This window comes from Malaclemys terrapin, chromosome 1 (genome assembly GCF_027887155.1).
Source record: "Malaclemys terrapin pileata isolate rMalTer1 chromosome 1, rMalTer1.hap1, whole genome shotgun sequence".
NCBI lineage: Eukaryota > Metazoa > Chordata > Testudines > Emydidae > Malaclemys > Malaclemys terrapin.
The window spans coordinates 271,833,227-271,851,972 of NC_071505.1; the positions used below are offsets into that span (position 1 = coordinate 271,833,227).

At 40.5% G+C, this 18,746-nt stretch overlaps 1 protein-coding gene across 2 annotated transcripts in view; it reads left to right on the plus strand.

Annotated features, from left to right (window-relative positions):
* Positions 1–14,703, plus strand: part of TNFSF13B (TNF superfamily member 13b) — a 31,381-nt gene extending 16,678 nt beyond the window's left edge. For both annotated transcript variants that reach the window (XM_054013140.1, XM_054013148.1), the window contains exons 2-7: positions 977–1,439; positions 1,543–1,648; positions 12,159–12,215; positions 12,505–12,617; positions 12,706–12,856; positions 14,023–14,703. In XM_054013140.1, the coding sequence (XP_053869115.1) occupies positions 993–1,439; positions 1,543–1,648; positions 12,159–12,215; positions 12,505–12,617; positions 12,706–12,856; positions 14,023–14,135 (987 nt within the window). In that variant the 5' untranslated portion in view covers positions 977–992 and the 3' untranslated portion in view covers positions 14,136–14,703. The remainder of the gene's footprint in view (positions 1–976; positions 1,440–1,542; positions 1,649–12,158; positions 12,216–12,504; positions 12,618–12,705; positions 12,857–14,022) is intronic.
* The last annotated feature ends 4,043 nt before the right edge of the window (positions 14,704–18,746 follow it).

Here is an 18,746-nt window from a genome sequence, read left to right on the forward strand (position 1 = left end):
TGAAGGGGAAGCTCTGCTAATGCCCAGTTATATACTTCTGGTTCCAAATGATGTGTGTGGTTGACTGGTCAGTTTGTAATTCTGGTGTTTGTAACTCTGAGGTTCTGCTGTAGTTAGATTCCCCTCACCCCCATTTTAAGATTCTGTCAAAAAGTTCAGAGGGATGCAGGGATTAATAGGACCATAGGAAGAGATGAGCCCAAAGCCAAGCACACAGGTTTACAAAGTAAAATTAAGCAGACAGGTTTAAATTCCATGAATTATCTTTGCCTTCTAAAGTGCATGCATAGTGGAACAAGTTCTTCCTCTTTTTGGAATTCTCCATACACTTCCTTTCTACCATCCCCTTTGTATCAATCCTTGGTTAATCCCACATCCAAATGCTTGAACTGTGCAGTAGAATCGGCAAATTTATTAAACAAATTGTAATTAAAAGTTGTTCTCAAATTCTTGGGGAACATCTGGCCCTCCATTGAGCCTGCAACTTCACACAGTCAAAGAAATGAAATGCTCTGCTCCCTGTACTCTGCTCCCTGTACTTGGAAAGCTTTTTTCTGTTTTTAGGATACAGGATAATGATAGAAATTCTGTCAGTCCATGCACTGACATACATTCCATTTTCTTGAGAACGACTGTATATTTCTATTTTTAGAGACCCCATTATGTGTTAGGTTGCGACAGGATACAATACTTTGGCAGGGAGTCTTACATCTCTTCTGCACTATTTCTGAAGATTCAGGATACAAATAGTATCAGATGTTTTAATCATGTCTGGGTACAAAGATAACAGGAGATGGTAACGGGCAAGTTGCCATAAAAAGTAAATAGCTGAAAGTGAAATGAGGAAGGTAGATTGAGCAAGCAGCTGAAGAGAGAATAATAATTTGCCAAGATGCAGAGCAGTAAGAAGAAAGCTAAGGGAGCCTGCATCTTAGACACTTACCCTGTATATTAAACTTAATGTTTGTATCAACAGCTCCATATGACGGGAAATGATCTGGGCGTTTTGGTCAGATATTTTGACTGCCCTTAGTTTCAGCCAGCAACTGGCAAAATTGATTACACCCCAGAAGGAGACAGAGCTGAATGTTCCCTCTGGCTTTAGTAAGGAAAGAGCAGAGATGAAATCCGTGGACTGTGTGCACGTCATCCAACAGAAGGGTATCTCCTCCTCTCCTCCTGCTCTCCCTGGTGCTGGTTTGGGCAGGAAAGGACTCCTCTCGGTCACATTCCTGTGGCTTGCAATGCTCCTGTCCTCTTCTCTTGCAGCAGTGTGTCTTTACCACGTTCTCACACTTAAAGCAGAACTAGCAACTCTCCGCAGCGAGCTGATCTACAGAGTCCAGGCAAGAGCTCCGCTACCCCAGTCCCAGGATAAGAGTAAAGAGGGTACTGTATCCTCTTCTTCCTTGCAGTTATCAGCAGCTGCTGCCAGGCAGGTGAGTTGCAGTGCCCTCTGAGACCTGCTCTTGTTGCTAGGATGAGGAGGGGATGAGTATTTGGAGCTGCTTTCCCTGCTCTAACCTTGTTTGTCATTGTCAGGAAATCAGGCTGCCTGATTCTGAGGCAGGTGAAGGTGATGAAGAGAGAGGCTGGAATGCAGGCAGAAGCAGAGGGAGAAGGTCTGCTCTGCCCACAGAAGAAATAAGTAAGTGACAAGATGGGTTGAACTGCTTGGAGGAAGATGTATAGATACTGGAGAGACAGGGGATGGGGTTGGGAGGTGAGGAAAACAGCAGAGCTTGACTCACATTCTCAACTGGAAGAAACAGCAGCACAGTGTTCCCCCTTGCTTTACATTGTTATTGTAGAATGAATGGTGTTAACTCTAAACATAACGACCCAAATGGAATATTGATCCCCTGCCCAGTTTTTGATCTCCTTCTGGCAAGTTTTTGGATATGGATTCCAACCTGCTTCTCATAACTCAAACATCTCTCTCTATAGTGAACCAAACCAGAGCAGTAAATTCACACAACTCAGAGTTCAGTTTTTTTTTTCTTTTTAAATCATAATAAAGTCACTTTTCTGGTAATACTTACCAGTTTCCTCATGAAAGAGAGAAGTGGCGGGACAGCTTCATAGCTTTGTTTGGGGAAGTCTTAAGTTTTCACAGAGAACAGCTAATTTGTACCTGTCAAAAGAGGCAGAACAAAAAGAATCCAACAGACTAGTCACTCTTGCTCAAAATGTTTCCCTTTAAAAAATATAAATGCTTCTGTTGAAAAGGTGGCACTTTAAAAAAAAAATTGTCAGAACTCTCTCGTGGCTTTAACTTTGAGGCTTCATAGTAAACTTTTAAAAATCTTTAGAAATCATTTTGCATGTGTTATAATTTTAATGGAATAGTTTTTCTGTTGATGAAAGACCAATGCTTTATTATGCTCCCAAGTCTACTCATGAATAAGGCTACGTTTTAGTCACAAGTATTTTTAGTAAAAGTCATGGTCGGGTCACAGGCAATAAACAAAAATTCATGGCCTGTGACCTGTCTGTGATTTTTACTAAAAATTCCTGTGACTAAAACTGGGGGGGGGAGGTCCAGGGGGTGCCGTGGGTGCTGGGGAGGATGGCTGGGCCGCAGTGCGTGGCCTGGGATTCCCACTTGTGTTGGGGAGGGGGAGAGAAGCGAGGGGAGGTTTAGCGGGGCTGGCAGGGGCTTCCTACCTGGCTCCACATCTCTGCAGCTCCTAGGTGGTGGAGGGGCACAAGCCCCAGCTGTCGCAGCTCCCATTGGCCAAGAACTGCAGCCAAGGGGTGCTGTGGGGACGGGGCCTGCAGGCGCAGGCAGCACATGGTGCAGTCTCCCCCAGCCCCTCCGCCACCTACTAGCTGCAAGGCCATGCCAGTGGGAGCCCCCCATCCTGAGATTAGCTCTTCCCCCACTCCCCAACCTCCTGCCCCTAGCTCTGAGCCCATTCCCACACACCCAAACTGCTGCTGCTGGCCCAGGGGCTGCCCGGCTCGGGCATCCCCTGAGCCAGCACCAGCTGCTGCAGAAATCAGAGGTCACAGAAAGTCACGGAATCTGTGACCTCCGTGATAAACTCACAGCCTTACTCGTGACCCATAAAATTTAATAGGCATATAAGTGCATGAAGAGCGCTAAAGTTGTCCCCATAGTTCTTAAAGAGTCAATGTACTTTTTATTATAATAAAGACCCAGTTTACCTCCTCATATTACACTGATTTAACTAAAGGGGGTTTGTAAATTGATAAAAATCAGGGCAGTCCTCATGTGGTCACTCTCTTAGGCCTGGTCCACACTAACCCCCCATTTCGAACTAAGGTACGCAAATTCAGCTACGTTAATAACGAATGAATTCGAAGTACCTTAGTTCGAACTTACCGCGGGTCCAGACGCGGCAGGCAGGCTCCCACGTCGATGCCGCGTACTCCTCTCACTGAGCTGGAGTACTGGTGTCGATGGCAAGCACTTCCGGGATTGATCCCAGAAGATCGATTGCTCACCTCCAGGTCCGGCGGTAAGCAAAGTGTAGACCTACCTTAAATTAGTTTGACTGGATGTTGATTTAGTTTAATTCAGTAATTGATTTAGTTAAATCAGCAATTTGTGTGTACTTCAACCCTAAATCAAACTTTAAACTATCAGCCAAAGACACGTTTTAAGTAAAGTATGATGTTTATTTAACTGAAACTTCACTTAGTAGGCTAAAGCCCAAGTTACTGTATAGTCACTTACTTTCCCCTGAGTACCCAAAAAGAAAATACCGTATGCACTGAGGACCTAATCCAAAGCCTATTGAATTCAATGGGGTTATTACAGTTGACTCAATAGACTTTGGATCAGGCCCTTAGTTTAATAAAAAACTCTCAATACAGTACAGAATCAAACGATCATTATTTTCTTTGTATTACCATGGTCCCTAGGAGCCCCAGTCATAGACCAGGATCCCACTGTGCTAGGCGCTGTACTGAACAAAAGGACAGTCCCTGCCCCAAAGATCTTACAATCTAAGTATAAGACATGAGACAATAGATGGAGACAGACAGATAGGGAGCACAAGGAAATAATGAGACTCTATTGGTCAGCATGATAGGTAGTGTTCTCAGCACACCAGCAGCCTAACCCTTGTCAAGTTCTTGGTAGGCATCATCGCAAAGGAAAGTTTCAGGAAAAATGTCGAGGATATTGAGGTCTCTTTGTGGATGTTTATGGGAGAATCTCCCAAGCGTGAGAGAAAAGCATGAAGGTGCTTGAGCTTCTGGCTGATCAGAGGTGGGAGTTGATATCTTGATAATAAATGCAAAATAAGGGTAGAGTGGAGGTAGGCTGTGAATGGCCTTTAAAGTGAAGTCAAGTCACTTATGTTTGTTGCAATAGAGAAAAGGCATCAGTGGAGAGACTTGGTCAAAGCAACAGGCTAGAAAAATTATCTTTGCAGCAGCATTCTGAACAGATATGAGCAGGGCAAGATGTCATTACTTCCATTTGTCAAGTAATCAAGACACAAGGTGAGATGAATTTTCGCAGCGTGGATGGCTAGGAAAGGCTGTCTTAAAGATGTTATGCAGAAAGAATCTGCAGTTTGAGGAAACTTAGTGCTCTTTGTGAAGCCCCATCGACTTCTTATGGCATGTCACCAGAGCCACTGAGCTAACATCCTTGGTTTTGCTTAAACTTTTAGTATTCTTCTATGCCTAACACTTAAATACAAGCAAAAACATCTACTGGGGTTAGATACCAGCTTTGATAAATGTAATTGGATTTAGCACGCTGCAAGCTTATTTGGCTTTCTCAGCCACAGGACTCTGGTGGCTTTTATCAGTCCCTCTTCAAATGTTATTTGGGGAGAGCAATTGTGTGATCCCTACTCTTACTTACTCAGCCTCCTCTGAAGTCAAAATTCAGATTTATTCTCTTCAAGGTGTCTACCAACAAGTATCTCCATTTTACCAGTCTTCACATCCAGTTTTAGTTAGCTTAAATAAAGACAACTTTTGATTGGCATAGTATAGAAAATAGAATCACAAAGTGAAAATTGACTTAAAAGAAAAATTATACTAAGTCAGTTATCGCTACAAAAGTGTCACTAATGAGACCCCACAATTTAGGTTACAGAGTACTAGTGAAGTGAGTTGAAAACCTTGTATATTGAAGTCCCTTTGTGGCTCACAGGAACGTCACTATGTCCATTTTTTTCAGTCCCAAAGGTCTGCATAGTCTCCAGAAGGAACTTCTTTAAAATAAATAACTTTTAGAGAGACATGTCAAAATGAGGCAGATGCCAAAATGAGAGACAGATCTTCATAATAGGATTGTCCCTCTTCTCTCTTGCATACAATGTTGCAGTGACATCAGCTTTCCAGTTTTCACTAAGAAACTATGTCCCTGGATCAAACTTTCTGGCCCAGTGAGGTTCACAAACACCAGTGCAGATAGTCTTACAGCAGAGGGGCCGAAGTAACCAGGAAGGATGGTGGTGTTCATGGTGCTGAATCCTCTCATTTAGTCATGGAAATGGTTGTCACTGCAGATTCAGTCTTCAAGTCCTCACACATTTTGGTGCCACCCCTATCCTTCTAGGCGCTGAATGATCCTACGGATTCGGTTTCATTCATTTTGAAGTCATGAGCTTAAGGTTAAGCGTGTGCTTATGTGCTTTGCTAATTCAAGGCCTTAGAGAGCAACTTATCGGTAAAGTATTTTTATGACCATCTTAGTTTCTGATAGTCTCACATTTTACTTTAACTCTTATGAGGTCGTTGACCATAGTTCACTGATAATTTAATTGGTTTAATAAAAAGTTAATAATAGAAAATGTAATCTCAAATATTATTGTTGACATCTCCCTTCATTAGGCAGTAGGTAAAGACAATATTTTAAGTTAATTAAATATGAAGAATCTAGTTTTGATAAATATTTTATTCAAACTTTTTTTTTTATTAATGTTAATATATATTTCAGGCATTAGTTTTCTTTTATATGTACCATCATTCATCCCATATACCCAATCCAGCAGCCATTGCCTGCATAGAACTCCTGCTTAATACTCTTTTCATTTGCTGGGAATTCTGCATGTAAAAATGACCACACAGTAGGGTTTTGATTACTATGAAGAGTGAAACACAAATGAACACATCACAATTATGGTCTTTTTAAAGTTTATTTTGGAGGACACTATTATATTTTTATAATATATAATCAGCAGTGCTAGTACAATATGTACCCTTGAAAGTTAAAGCCCAAGTAGATGGAAAAGAGGTGGTTTTGATCAACATTCCAAATATAGCGGTATGCTTATCACTCAAAGTCAGAACTCTTGCTGCACTGAGTGGGAATTAATAGACTATTGCCGGGAGTACATATAATTAACACCCAGGCAGAGAAATCATCAAACCATTTATGACAGGACTTTTTTTTTTTTTCTTTTTTAGAGCAATGAGTATCTTTCTTTCTCACACGGGAAAATATAGGGTCTTCAGCACAACTGAAACTAGCCCCATATTAAACACTATGGTTACATTTGTTCATTTTGTGCCAACATGTTTTATGCCAGAGATCCATGCACCGTGATGTCCAGGAACAAGAAGGTGGTTTTTGGTTATCTGAGCCAAATTATTAGTCCCTGTGTGTGCCAAAGTTTAATTCACATGTACTGTGTGGGCCTGATTCTGATCTAATTTCCATCAGTGCGACAAGAATAACTTTGATGCCAGAGGAAAATAAGGGATATTAGAATTAAGCCCTTTGTCAGTTTAAGCTTTGGTAAAGTTTTTTTGTGGTTATTCCATGAATTAACAGCAAATATTTACTGTGGTGTACTGAGAAGTCACAAAGCACCTGCTCCAATTTCCCTAATAAAAGGCTTGGGCTCCATTTAGCCACAGAAAATTTCCACATCGTTCAAACATCAGTGCAATAGCCTAATCTGGCATACAAGCCAGCAAATTCACACCCGCAACTGTCAAGATCCTCTTCGGCAGATGCCCATGTCCAGACTAAATAATTAACAGCATGCAAACTTCAATGTTAGCTTGTTATAGCTATTACCTTTTGTCTGTTTCCTCTAGCTATTCCAGGCTTGCCAGAAGAGAGAGAGGTGGCAATGGATATGATTTAATTAGGCCACAACTGTATTCTCATAAAATATTTGGGCGTACTTGGCAATAAATCCAGATCATCATTGTTGCTTAATCATTTCCACGTAATCCTCATCCTGGTCCCAGCCATCCCATAGCTGGGACCTTGCCACCCTTTGCTTGTAGGAGGTAAAAGGGAGCTATGAAACGAGGGCATTGGCTCCCCACTCTACCATACACAGGAGCCCTAACCCCACTTTCTCAGGTCTCTTTAGGAATGCCTTTTGCCAGTGCTTTTCCAATCCATGATGTTTGACAATCGTATCCCTTCTATAATGAGACCCTGCACTGGACATCTGCTAAGAGTCTTGTATGCTAAGTTGTGATGTTATAACTAAGGCTACAATTTAGTCATGGGTATTTTTAATACAAGTCATGGACAGGTCATGGGCAATAAACAAAAAGTCATGACCTGTGACCTGTCCATGACTTGTACTATAAATACCCCTGACTAAATCTTAGCTGTGGGGCCACTGGTCTTGGGCATGGCCGGCTCCAGGCACCAGCTTACCAAGCAGGTGCTTGGGGCGGCCACTTCGGAGAGGGGTGGCATGTCCAGCTGTTCGGTAGTAATTCGGCAGATGGTCCCTCACTCCTCCTTGGAGCGAAGGACCTCCCGCTGAATTGCCGCCACAGATTGCGATCGCGGCTTTTTGTTTGTTTGTTTTGTTTTTGTTTGGCTGCTTGGGGCGGCCAAAACCCTGGAGCCGGCCCTGGTCTTGGGGGCGGGGGGATGACCCGGGTCCAGTGGCACCAGCTGCTGGGGGGTCACCCCATTCCTACCCCTGCTCCAGCCGCCCCCAGGACCGCAGCCAGGGAGCAGCAGCTGGCTCTGGGGCAGCTTCAGCAGCGGCTGGTGTGGCTGGCTGCAGAACCACTCCAGCAGCAGCAGGTGTGTCTGTCCCTGGGGCAGCTGGGGCCAGCCACACTGACCACTGCAGAAGTCATGGAGGTCAAGGGAAGTCATGGAATCCATGACTTCCGCAACCTCCAGGACAGACACGGAGACCTAATTATAACCTAACCCTCGTGCCCTTCCCCACTGGTTTCCAGACCTGTTGTGGGGAAGATGAAAAAACCCACCCTGCCTTGGCCAATCTTTGCTTGCCATCCCCCAAAGGGAAAAAATTGGTGACTAGCATAATGCCCCCAGCAGGTCATGAGGATACCCAGTATTTTTGCAAATGTTATGGAAAGGTGGGTGCAGTTCTCAAGTTCTACTTCTGGTCTGGAAAAGAAAGATTTTTGTTTGTTTGTTTCTGCTGACAGCAATGTAAATCAAAGAGGAAGCAACCACTCCTTGACCACATGGCATGAAGAGATTTAATCCAGGACATGCAGTTTAGCATAAAGGATCCAATTTACTGCCTGGATGAATCAATACTATGCATATTATGTGAAATACTGGACGCTCAAAAATAGTTACACAAAAGTAAACTCTCCCTTTTAAAAGACATGAATTCCATTATGTGCAATTAATATGTACGTAAAATATTTGGGGTGAATTACATAGCAAATCACTTATTATGTGGAACATAACACAGTAATTGTCAATCTATTAAGATCAATATACTGCAACAAATATTTGGGGGATATATGTTAGATCTGAGTCACATCCCCTAAATACGACTAACCTGCCCTTACACTGGGATTAGGCTGTCTTTACTAGTTTATGTATCTAAAGTATTTCTAGTACTGAGTGCCAGATTAACCAGCCTTAAAAATGCACAAGTGAATCATATAGGGATATTTCATCATTCCCTTCTATGGATGAAAAATAAAGCAAGCAGCTCCTGGAAGAAAAATGGGATAGAAACAAACAAAATCCCACTTCATGTAGAATAATACAGTACTCAAGCATGTTCCAGAAAGTCCATGGAGAATATATGAAGGCCATGAAAGAAAGAAGGGATGTGTGGAAATCCTTTTAGCAAGCGTCTCTCTAAAGATACTTAGGGGGCTAATGCCAATGTGTTCAAACTCGGGCATACCCTAAGGCCTGCCTAAATTGTGTGCCTAAAGCCATGTTTAGGCACCTACATAAGTAGTTTGGCAGAGTTCAGTAACTTTGAAAAAACAATCTATTTGGCATCAATGGGAATTGTTAGTGTTTGGCACCTCAGGCCACTTTTAATTAGCACCATAATCCATACGTATGTACTTAACTTTAGGCACCCACATTTGAAAATTTCTTCAAGAATTAATATATTGGAAGGTTAGATCCCAACTTATTAGGACATGGGTAACTATGCAAATAAGATTTTATAAAACCAGCATGGGAGGGGATATGATAATATTGATACAAAGTCTCTGATCATGCATAGATGTATACATAAGCCCAGTCTCGTGTAAGAAACGTTGCTAGAGCAACAGCTTCACTAGACTCACAGGACAGTCCTTCCTAGTGTTTTGGAAAATAAGCATGCGTTGCTCAGATAGGCCACATCCCTTTAAGTTCTGTCTGTGGTTTGTTAATGCACCTGCAGTCTCTAACTTCAGAAGTATCCATTTAGCTCAGGGAAGAGACATTACAGTCTGAAACTTGGTTTCTATATTTTTTTCCCCTGGAAAAAATACAAGTTAGAAAAATTTGTCTTACAAGAAGAGCAGTTCTTTTCTGTATGAGGTCCCAAGAGATTATGCAAGTTTTGAATACTCCAGATGCAATGCATACTGTCATCATGATGATGTTGTAATCTGTTTTCTTCAGTTGTTAAAATATGTTTTTAGATGATCTTAAACAATTTTATACACATTGTGACATTATTAATTATTATTATATTTATCATTTATTATTAGGGAAGTGCTTAGCCCACAAAGTTAGAACTCAGATCTGAATTTACAGAGAGTTTAGGGTGTTCAGATAAGGGTTTTTTTATTCATTCCAATCTATTATTATTAATACTTACTATTTGTTAATTCTGTATTTGCATGTGTATGTGTTTGGTGTTGTAGTCTGAGTAAGTCATCGTTACTTCTTGAAATAAATTGACTATCAGAACTCGTGTTGCTGAGGAACCATACTGATTCCCCAGAGAAAATTTTCTTCCTTATTTCCTATTTAACAAGAAGTAATGTTACTCCCTATGGCCCTGATTCAGCAAAGTACTTAAACATGTGCTCAGGTTTAAACATGTGACTAGTCCCATTGAAGATAACAAAGCAAAGTATTTTGCTGGATCGGGGCCTGTTGCTCCTGAATTTTGAACAATTTAAAAAAACTGTTGCTGTTGGTAGTTCTGAACTAGATTTTGGTTCCTTGGACACTGCTGTGGTTTAATTTGTGGTTTTAAATAAGAGGTTTAATTTGCCAGTTAGCATTTGCTCTAGCACCAGTGAACAAAACTACATCATCTTTTGTCCTCTCCTTATAAAAAGTAAAGGTTTATATTCCAAGGAATATAGATGCACAAAAAGATTAGACAAACAGATGGTTTTCTTTAGGTTACAATTAGGAATAAGTTATGTGATAATAGACATGGTACTTGTATTTGTTATGAAAAAGTTTCTCAGATGTTATCAGACCTTTAGGATATTACTGCCTTAATAATTACAAAGCAGTGTCCTGGAATGATGAGTAGTTTTGCGATGTGGTAGTAATAAAAATACAAAGGCCAAATCTTCAGCAGGTGCAAATAAGCATAGTTTAATTGAAGTCAATGGTGTTAGGCTGATCCATGCCAGCTGAGTATCTGGCCCAGTGTATTTTAGTAAAAAAGAAATGCTATAAAAATCACCAGAAATAACAGTGATAGAAGCAGGACCACACATCTGACACCAGATCGCTTCTCATTCTTTTAAAAGATAGTTACATATGCAAAAGTGACTGATTTTTCTGAAGATCGGAAAGACATTTTCAGTGTAGTCTACTGCACGGTAAATAGTTAATATGGCTCAGTAATAAGGAACATAGGTCTTAATGTTAGTTTAAAAAAAATAGACCTGCTCATGGAGCAGCATGAGTAAGGGTGGCAGAATTTGACCACAGAGTTTATCTGCTTCAGGAAGTGAGATTCAACAAATTAGGATTTTCTTCTCTTCGTTTCTGATAAATTACTAGATTAGCACGTTCATCCACTTTCTGGACAGTACTGTAGACATTTTTTATTTAACACTTTCATCCTTTGAAGTAACAGTAAAGCATAAGGCTTAACTGAGATCTGTGCTTAGTGAATGCAACTTTATAGTATTCTTTATTATGATTCCTGGCACTTATCTGAGGCAGATATTTTTTAAAGTGTCTTAAATTGTATTTAGCTGTGATCCAACACTTTAAAATACCACAATATTTCTTATTTTTCTATAACTAAATTTGTAATCTGTATTTCTATCCAATGTCAAAGCTTTAAAGCAATGGATGAGTTTTGGCAAGTACTAAAAGTTTTATAGCTGTAAATGCAACAATTTCTCTTACAAACATTGTATCAGCACTTTTTGTGGCAATTTCACTAAAGTTAGGCAATTTCACTAAAGGCCTATTGTTTTGGAACATGGGGAAGTCTTACTCTTTTAGGAATGTAATATGAAATGAATTCATATTCACTCTTGGCCTTTTTTAATATTATGTGAAACTAAAAAGCTCCTGCAAATACTACAAAAAAAACCAAAACAAAACAAACAAACAACTTTTGAAAGCCTAACATCCATCACAACTGATAATTGTCTGGTGGGGTTTCAGTTAGAGATGTAACTAAAGTAATGGAGCTGGTAGCATCTAACTCATTTGACTTAACACTACATTGTTAAAGTATACAAGAAACCCAGATGAAAGACCAGTGTTTTATCATAGTATTCAAGGTTGGCTACATGATCTCTGAATTTCTCCAGGACCCTTTAATGTGAAAATCTGGTGGCTGTTCTGCACATCTGGCAAGTATCTGCCACAAGAAGAAATGGGAGATCCTGCTTTCACATAGTGAGAATAAGAGTGTTTCCCTCATGAGTATGTTTTGTCACTTTTTTTTACCCTGCCAAGATCTTAAACCATTCTCTTAATTACTTCCTCTCATTTGTTTTCTTTAATTACAAAAGGAATCTTGTTTTTTTCTTTTTAGTGCTACAGGCCTGTCTGCAATTGATTGCTGATAGCAAAAGTAACATCCAACAAAAAGGTAACAGTGCCTTCCACATATTCACATATTTTTCTACTCAAGCTCCAGGCTAACTAACAAGCAGTATTCTGATTAATATAATACCAGTTACAAAAAATAATGAAAATTTTGGATCTGGATAAGTCTTGCAAATCTCCTCCCGATTTAAATTGGAAAATCCCCCTCTCTTTAAACTTTGCTATTGTTCAAGAGGTCAGCATTGTTGATTTTTGACCAAAGGAAACTAGAAGGAACTAACTAATTTTGATTTTTTTCTTACCAGAAATTATTCTCATTCTCTCTCTTTTAGATGACTCAAGCATTGTTCCATGGCTTCTTAGCTTTAAAAGAGGAACAGCTCTGGAAGAGCAAGGAAATAAAATATTGGTCAAAGAAGCTGGTTACTTTTTCATATATGGTCAGGTAGGAATATTCATTTCACTTCAATATTGGACTTACACTGTGAAGCTGTTAAGCACCCTATGTCTGAAGTTTGTTTCTTATTCTTCAGGTTTTATATACAGATACAACATTTGCTATGGGACATCTAATACAAAGGAAAAAGGCTCATGTATTTGGTGATGATCTCAGTTTGGTGACATTATTTCGTTGTATCCAAAACATGCCTCATTCTTATCCTAATAATTCTTGCTATACCGCTGGTAAATATCTGAGTTTTTACCCTTCTTATTTATAGTAAAGCTGTGCCAAATATAATTTGCGGTGATACATGATTACATATAGTGAAAATGTAATGGATTCAGAAATCACTTTGCCAGTAAAAGTATGGCATACTTTGGTGTGTGCTCAATTAACATCTATTTTTCTTATGATTGAAATTCCATAGAGAGTCAAATTTTCATACTTAGATGCTCAAATCTGTATTTACTGTAGATACTACAATAGCCATTTTAGGCATCTGTTCTGCTTTAGTCAATCAAATATGGATTTAAGCATCTTAAGGATGAAGCAGTCAGTATCAGCCTAACTCTCTGCTCCTAATCAAGATGACTGGAGTCCCATCATTGATTTAAGTGCAAACAGAGTTAGGCCAATGCAGTGTGTGTTTGATAGTCCCATCAGAAACTTTGCATGCAAGTAAATCAAGATATGCACACCAATACAAAAATAATATTTTTATATTAGCAGAGTTCCAGCAGTCTGCAGTAAACATGTGTGTTCTATTAACCCCTGTGCAAGTTTTAAAGAACCATTGTTGCAACCGGTCAGACTATATTTTACCAAACCTCTTAATTGCCTTTACTTTTCTAGACTTCTTTTCCCATCATTGTTGTTTAGCAAGCTCTCTCTATGAATGTTTTCTTCTGTGTATTTACCTTGTACCCAAGTGCCTGATATATTCATTGATGCCAGAGTTCATTGTATATAGCATCACAACTCACCACAATAAAAGCTCTTCTTAGACATGGACACCGGATTGTGCCATCGCTAAATGATGCATGTAGCAGGGAGCTAATTAGAAAGGAAAAATTCTTTGTATATAAATCGTCGTAATTACCAATTAGAGGACAAGAAATACAAGGCAATTTATTATGCTTATGGTAACTTTGCTGAAGTGTGGCAGTAGTTCTTTAAGAATAGAATGTAATCATTAGGGAATGACATTCAAATGTAAGGTCAAAATAATAGGTGAATTTAAATGTGAGTTTTGCCTGAGTATAGATTGCAAGATTGGGCCTAATGATATACATTTTTGTATTGCAAAAAGTGTGTTTAGGTAATACAAAATACACTCTCTGAATGCAATCTATTAGGTATTTTACATACGGTAGTATTCTATTTAAAGATATTTCAAATTCTTTTCCAGGCATTGCAAAATTAGAAGAAGGGGATGAACTTCAACTTACAATACCACGGAGAAGGGCCAAAATATCATTGGATGGAGATGGCACTTTTTTTGGTGCAGTTCGACTCCTGTGATACTCTACAGTTTTGCATCATGCTTATCTCTGTTCTTTTTTTGTTTTTATGTAATTGAAAAAAATGGAGATACAGTTAAGCGGCCAATTCAATCTTTTTTTCTTTTTTTTTTTTAAACCCCCTTTCTTCGGTTTGATGAGCCAGCCCAAAACAGGAAACCCAGCAGACATAGTTCTGATGTGACTGTCATGTGAATTACCAGAAATATAGGTTATTTTAGGCAATAGAGGAATAAAAATACCAATGGCTATACAGACATGTCTTTGAAACAACTTCTTGTCCATGAGGCATTATTCAGGGCCTTGATACTGCAGAGTTTGATCCAAAATATCTCAAATGTAATGAGGACCATTGTGATTAGTAAATCATGATCCAGGAGGTACTGAAGTAACAAACAAGTTAATGTAAATACTGCTCAGATTCATATTAAATTTCACAAATGTTTTATTGTTAAAGCTGTAAATAAGAAAGAATCACCAAAGAGTAGAACCCTCAACATACATATTAATGTACAGTATATGAGAAATTGCTAAATAATCTGCAGGCAAAGATTAAACTGAAAAATGTACGACAATTGTCAGCCCAGTTTTTAGCATTGACTGTGAACTGAGGAAACTGAAATCAGATGAGGAAATAGGGGTTGGGGGGAAGACTGACCGGGGTGGTTCGGGGGAAGGACATGGGATTGGGATAGGAAGTCCAGAGGGGTGAGACTAGGACTTGCTGAGGAAGGAGACTGGGACTGAGATAAGAAGCCTGAGTGGATACTAGGACTGCTTAGAAGAAGAAAATGGAACTAGGTCAGGATGACAAGTGTGTGTGGGGGGGGGGGAATAGGACAGAGACTGCCTGGAGGGAAGCAGGGATAGTGGAAATGGAATTAAGCTTGAGGGAAAACGGGCAGAATTATCTTTCCTCCAGACCCCCAAATAGAACCCAAGGTACCTGAATTTCACCATTCCTCTGCTGTCTATGAAACCCTGGTCACAGAATCTCAGGTCAGACTGTAAAAAAACAGGGCAGACACATCCAAACTGGTGGTATATTCCATAATTAGATTTCACCAAACCAGCAACAAATGTGTGCTCCTCAATCACTGTACTAGTTTACCATGGAGCTACAGCCAGTCGCCTTAGACATTCCAGCCTATATTACCACCCAGACAAACTGCACTTAATGATGAAAGGTTATTAAAACCAAAAATTGTCACGCTTTCAGTTACTCCCAGCTACAAAGGGCCAGCCACTTACCCGAGGTCAGGGTATACTTCAGATCTCACCAAAGACCATGCTGAAACCAATCTCTTTAGTAAACTAAACTAAAGATTGATTAGCTAAGAAATGAAAGATATATTAAGAGGTTAAAGCAGGTAATATACTGTGACAGACCCAGATCAGTGGGGTACAGGAGTCTGGTAGAGGGCAAATATACTGGTCACTGGATGAGTAGTTTTCTGTTCCCTGAGTGACCAGAGCAGGGGCTGCACTAGAGTAATCAGGAACCTGCTAGACCCAGTTAAGCCAAGCAGGCTAATTAGGACACCTGGAGCCAATTAAGAACAAGCTTCTAGAATCAATTAAGGCAGGCTAATTGGGGCACCTGGGTTTTAAAAGGAGCTCACTTCAGTTTGTGGTGCTAGTGTAAGGAGCTGAGAGTGAGAGGGTATGCTGCGGGAGGACTGAGGAGCACAAGCGTTATCAGACACCAGGAGGAAGGTCCTGTGTGAGAATAAGGAAGGTGTTTGGAGGAGGCCATGGGGAAGTAGCCCAGGGAGTTGTAGCTGTCATGCAGCTGTTATAGGAGGTACTATAGACAGCTGCAGTCTATAGTTCCCTGGGTGGGAGTCTGGAGTAGCGGGCGGGCCCGGGTTCCCCCCCAAACCTCCCAATTGACCTGGACTGTGGGCTCTCCCAGAGGGGAAGGTCTCTGGGCTGTTCCCCAACCCACATGGTAAATCTCTGAGGCAAGAAAATCTGCCAATAAGTGCAGGACCCACCAAGATAGAGGAGGAACTTTGTCACAATACGTAACAGGTGAGTCAAAGTTTGTGAGTCCAAAACGATAGCAGTGATGTCTGCTAGCTTCCATAACTCTCTCAGGGTTTCTCAAAATGTCTTTTGTGACCTCTGTCTTGTATCTGGAATGCCCCCTGACAGCATCCAAATAGATCATTCCCACCGCCCACTTTTAGAGCGGTTTCCCCTGAAAAGCAGCCAAGCAAACGCTTGTACTCCCAGCATAGGCTCTCCCTTTGATGAAGAGTGCATTTTGAGTTTTTCACCTCAGGTCACCACATCAAGGACCACTTGTTTTGAAATTAACATTTTACTTCCTATGCATACACAAGTGATCCAGTTAGTGATATACATATGCAGTTGCCTGCCATTACATTCTAATAGGGATAGATAAGTGAAAACAATACAGATAACATTCATTAGCTTTCAGGAAGTTTACACATCAAGCAAATACTCATCTTACTACTGACACAAACCTCTGATATAGGATTAATTAAGCATAGGGTATACATATAATGCAAATCAAGTTACAGAAATATACACAATAGCACTAATATTTATTTGAACTATTCTAACAGGTGAATGGGCTTGATCCCATTATAATGCCTCTTGACATTCTCTTGATTCCTATCAGCACAAGTGAATGGGCCGATGTCTACTAGCCCACTTAACATCTCTTTGGTAACCACGCACAAGTGAATTAGTACACCCAATACTTCTTTCAGCTGGCTAACTGTCAGCGCCACAATGCTCTAGCAAAGTGTGTATATCATTGCCATCTAGTGCTGGTCCACATAGCAGCAGGTTGTCATCTTCTATCTTTTACTGCATTAGCTCAAGTGGCAGATGACTGTGATGGATCTAAATGTTCCAACTTTGCAGATGACCCATTTGAGTGTCAATCTGATGCCACTCATTGTTCCTTTACACACTTGCTATATCACATTGTGACTATATATCATGCTTAACATTTTCATGCTCTGGTGTCAAATACCTGGTCCATTTGGTATATTTCCATGGACTGCATGCTATGGTCAGATTCTACAGAATCTCAGTTTTCATTTAATAACAAAAAGTAAGTTTCTAAGCCTCATTGTTGTGAAGAAAACCTCCCAGATACGAACAGGCTGGGAACTGATAGTGATTGATTTCCTGTGCTTGACACCAGCCTGAACCAATCTCTGAAAGGTGTGAGCTCCTAGTCCAATTTGGAGGGAAGCTAACTCTAACTCTTAATGATAACTCTTCTAATGGCAGCACTGCCTCATTCATGAGGGCATGAAGCCCACCGAGTGGAGAGGAATGAGGAATAGCTGCAGGGAAAGAAATGATAGAAGGATAGTAACAGTAAAAGGAGGATGAATTAAAAAGAGGAAAGTGGTGGTATAAAGAGTAGACTATTCTTCCACTGAGTGTTGGTGAATGTGTCAATAAAGTCATGTATAAATACTAATTAAAAGTTGTATTACTACTGAAAGCCATACTCTACTCTTGATCTTCGTACAAACCTGCCATTAGTCTGAGGGTAGGGGATAGTCCTAAATGTATATCACATTCCATTACATTTGGCCCAGAGGGATGAAAATCAAATGCATTAGGGTGAAATTCACCCCCAAACTTGCACAAAGGTTGGGAAAATACATTTTGTGAAGAAAAATGTGGAGGGGGCTGGAGTCTCTTTCTAGCACATCAGGTCCACAGCCCCTATTCTAGTTCCTGCTCTGAAAGAGAGGCTGCAACTCCATAAACAGGGCTTTGTGGCCACTGGGTCTGTACAACTGCAGACCCAGTTGCTATAGTTTTATCCCCCCTTGGGCTGTCTCCCTGCTCCATTCAAGGCTATATCCAGAAAATTCAGCATTCCCATGTCCTCAGTTTGCAGCTGCCCTCACCATGTGTAGTGGAACCATAGCAATTCTACAGCTGCAGGGGTCTTAGACAGCCGCTATGCTGCTGGATACATCTCACCCACAGGGAGTATGGCAGCAGGTGCCTTCTGGGATACAACTAGATTAGGTCTTAATAAATATTTTAATTCCATATCTGGGTGAGAAGTTAGCATATTAATGGAGAATGTAGCCCATGGGTGGTCAATTATTTTTTGTCGAGGTCCAGATTTCTTGGTCAAGGTATAGTCAAGGTCCAGACTCCAAAGAAACATTTTTCACACAACAATAATGCTAATAAGCCAATTAAAAGATTTTGCAGTCATTGAGAATGTTATGGCTGATATAGGTTATGGCTACACTGCAATTAAAAATCTACAATTAAAAACCTGTGGTACTCCTGCAGCTCAGGCTCAGGGGCGGTTTGATTGCCATGTAGCTGTTCCGGCTTGGGCTGCAGCTGAGCTCTGGGTCCTGCCCCCCTAGCAGGCTGAGCCTGAACATCTACATGGCAATTAAACAGTCCCTTACCCTGAGCTCCAGGAGCTCAAGTCAGCTGGCACAGGCCAGCTGCAGTGTAGACATACTTGTAGAGAAGTTAGAAATGTGGACAGGAAATAAACTGAGGTTTGACTTTGGAAACAATGCAAACTCGTACATCTGGGAGAGGAAGAAGCTGCAAGGCAGGGTAAGCATTAATACCAATAGAC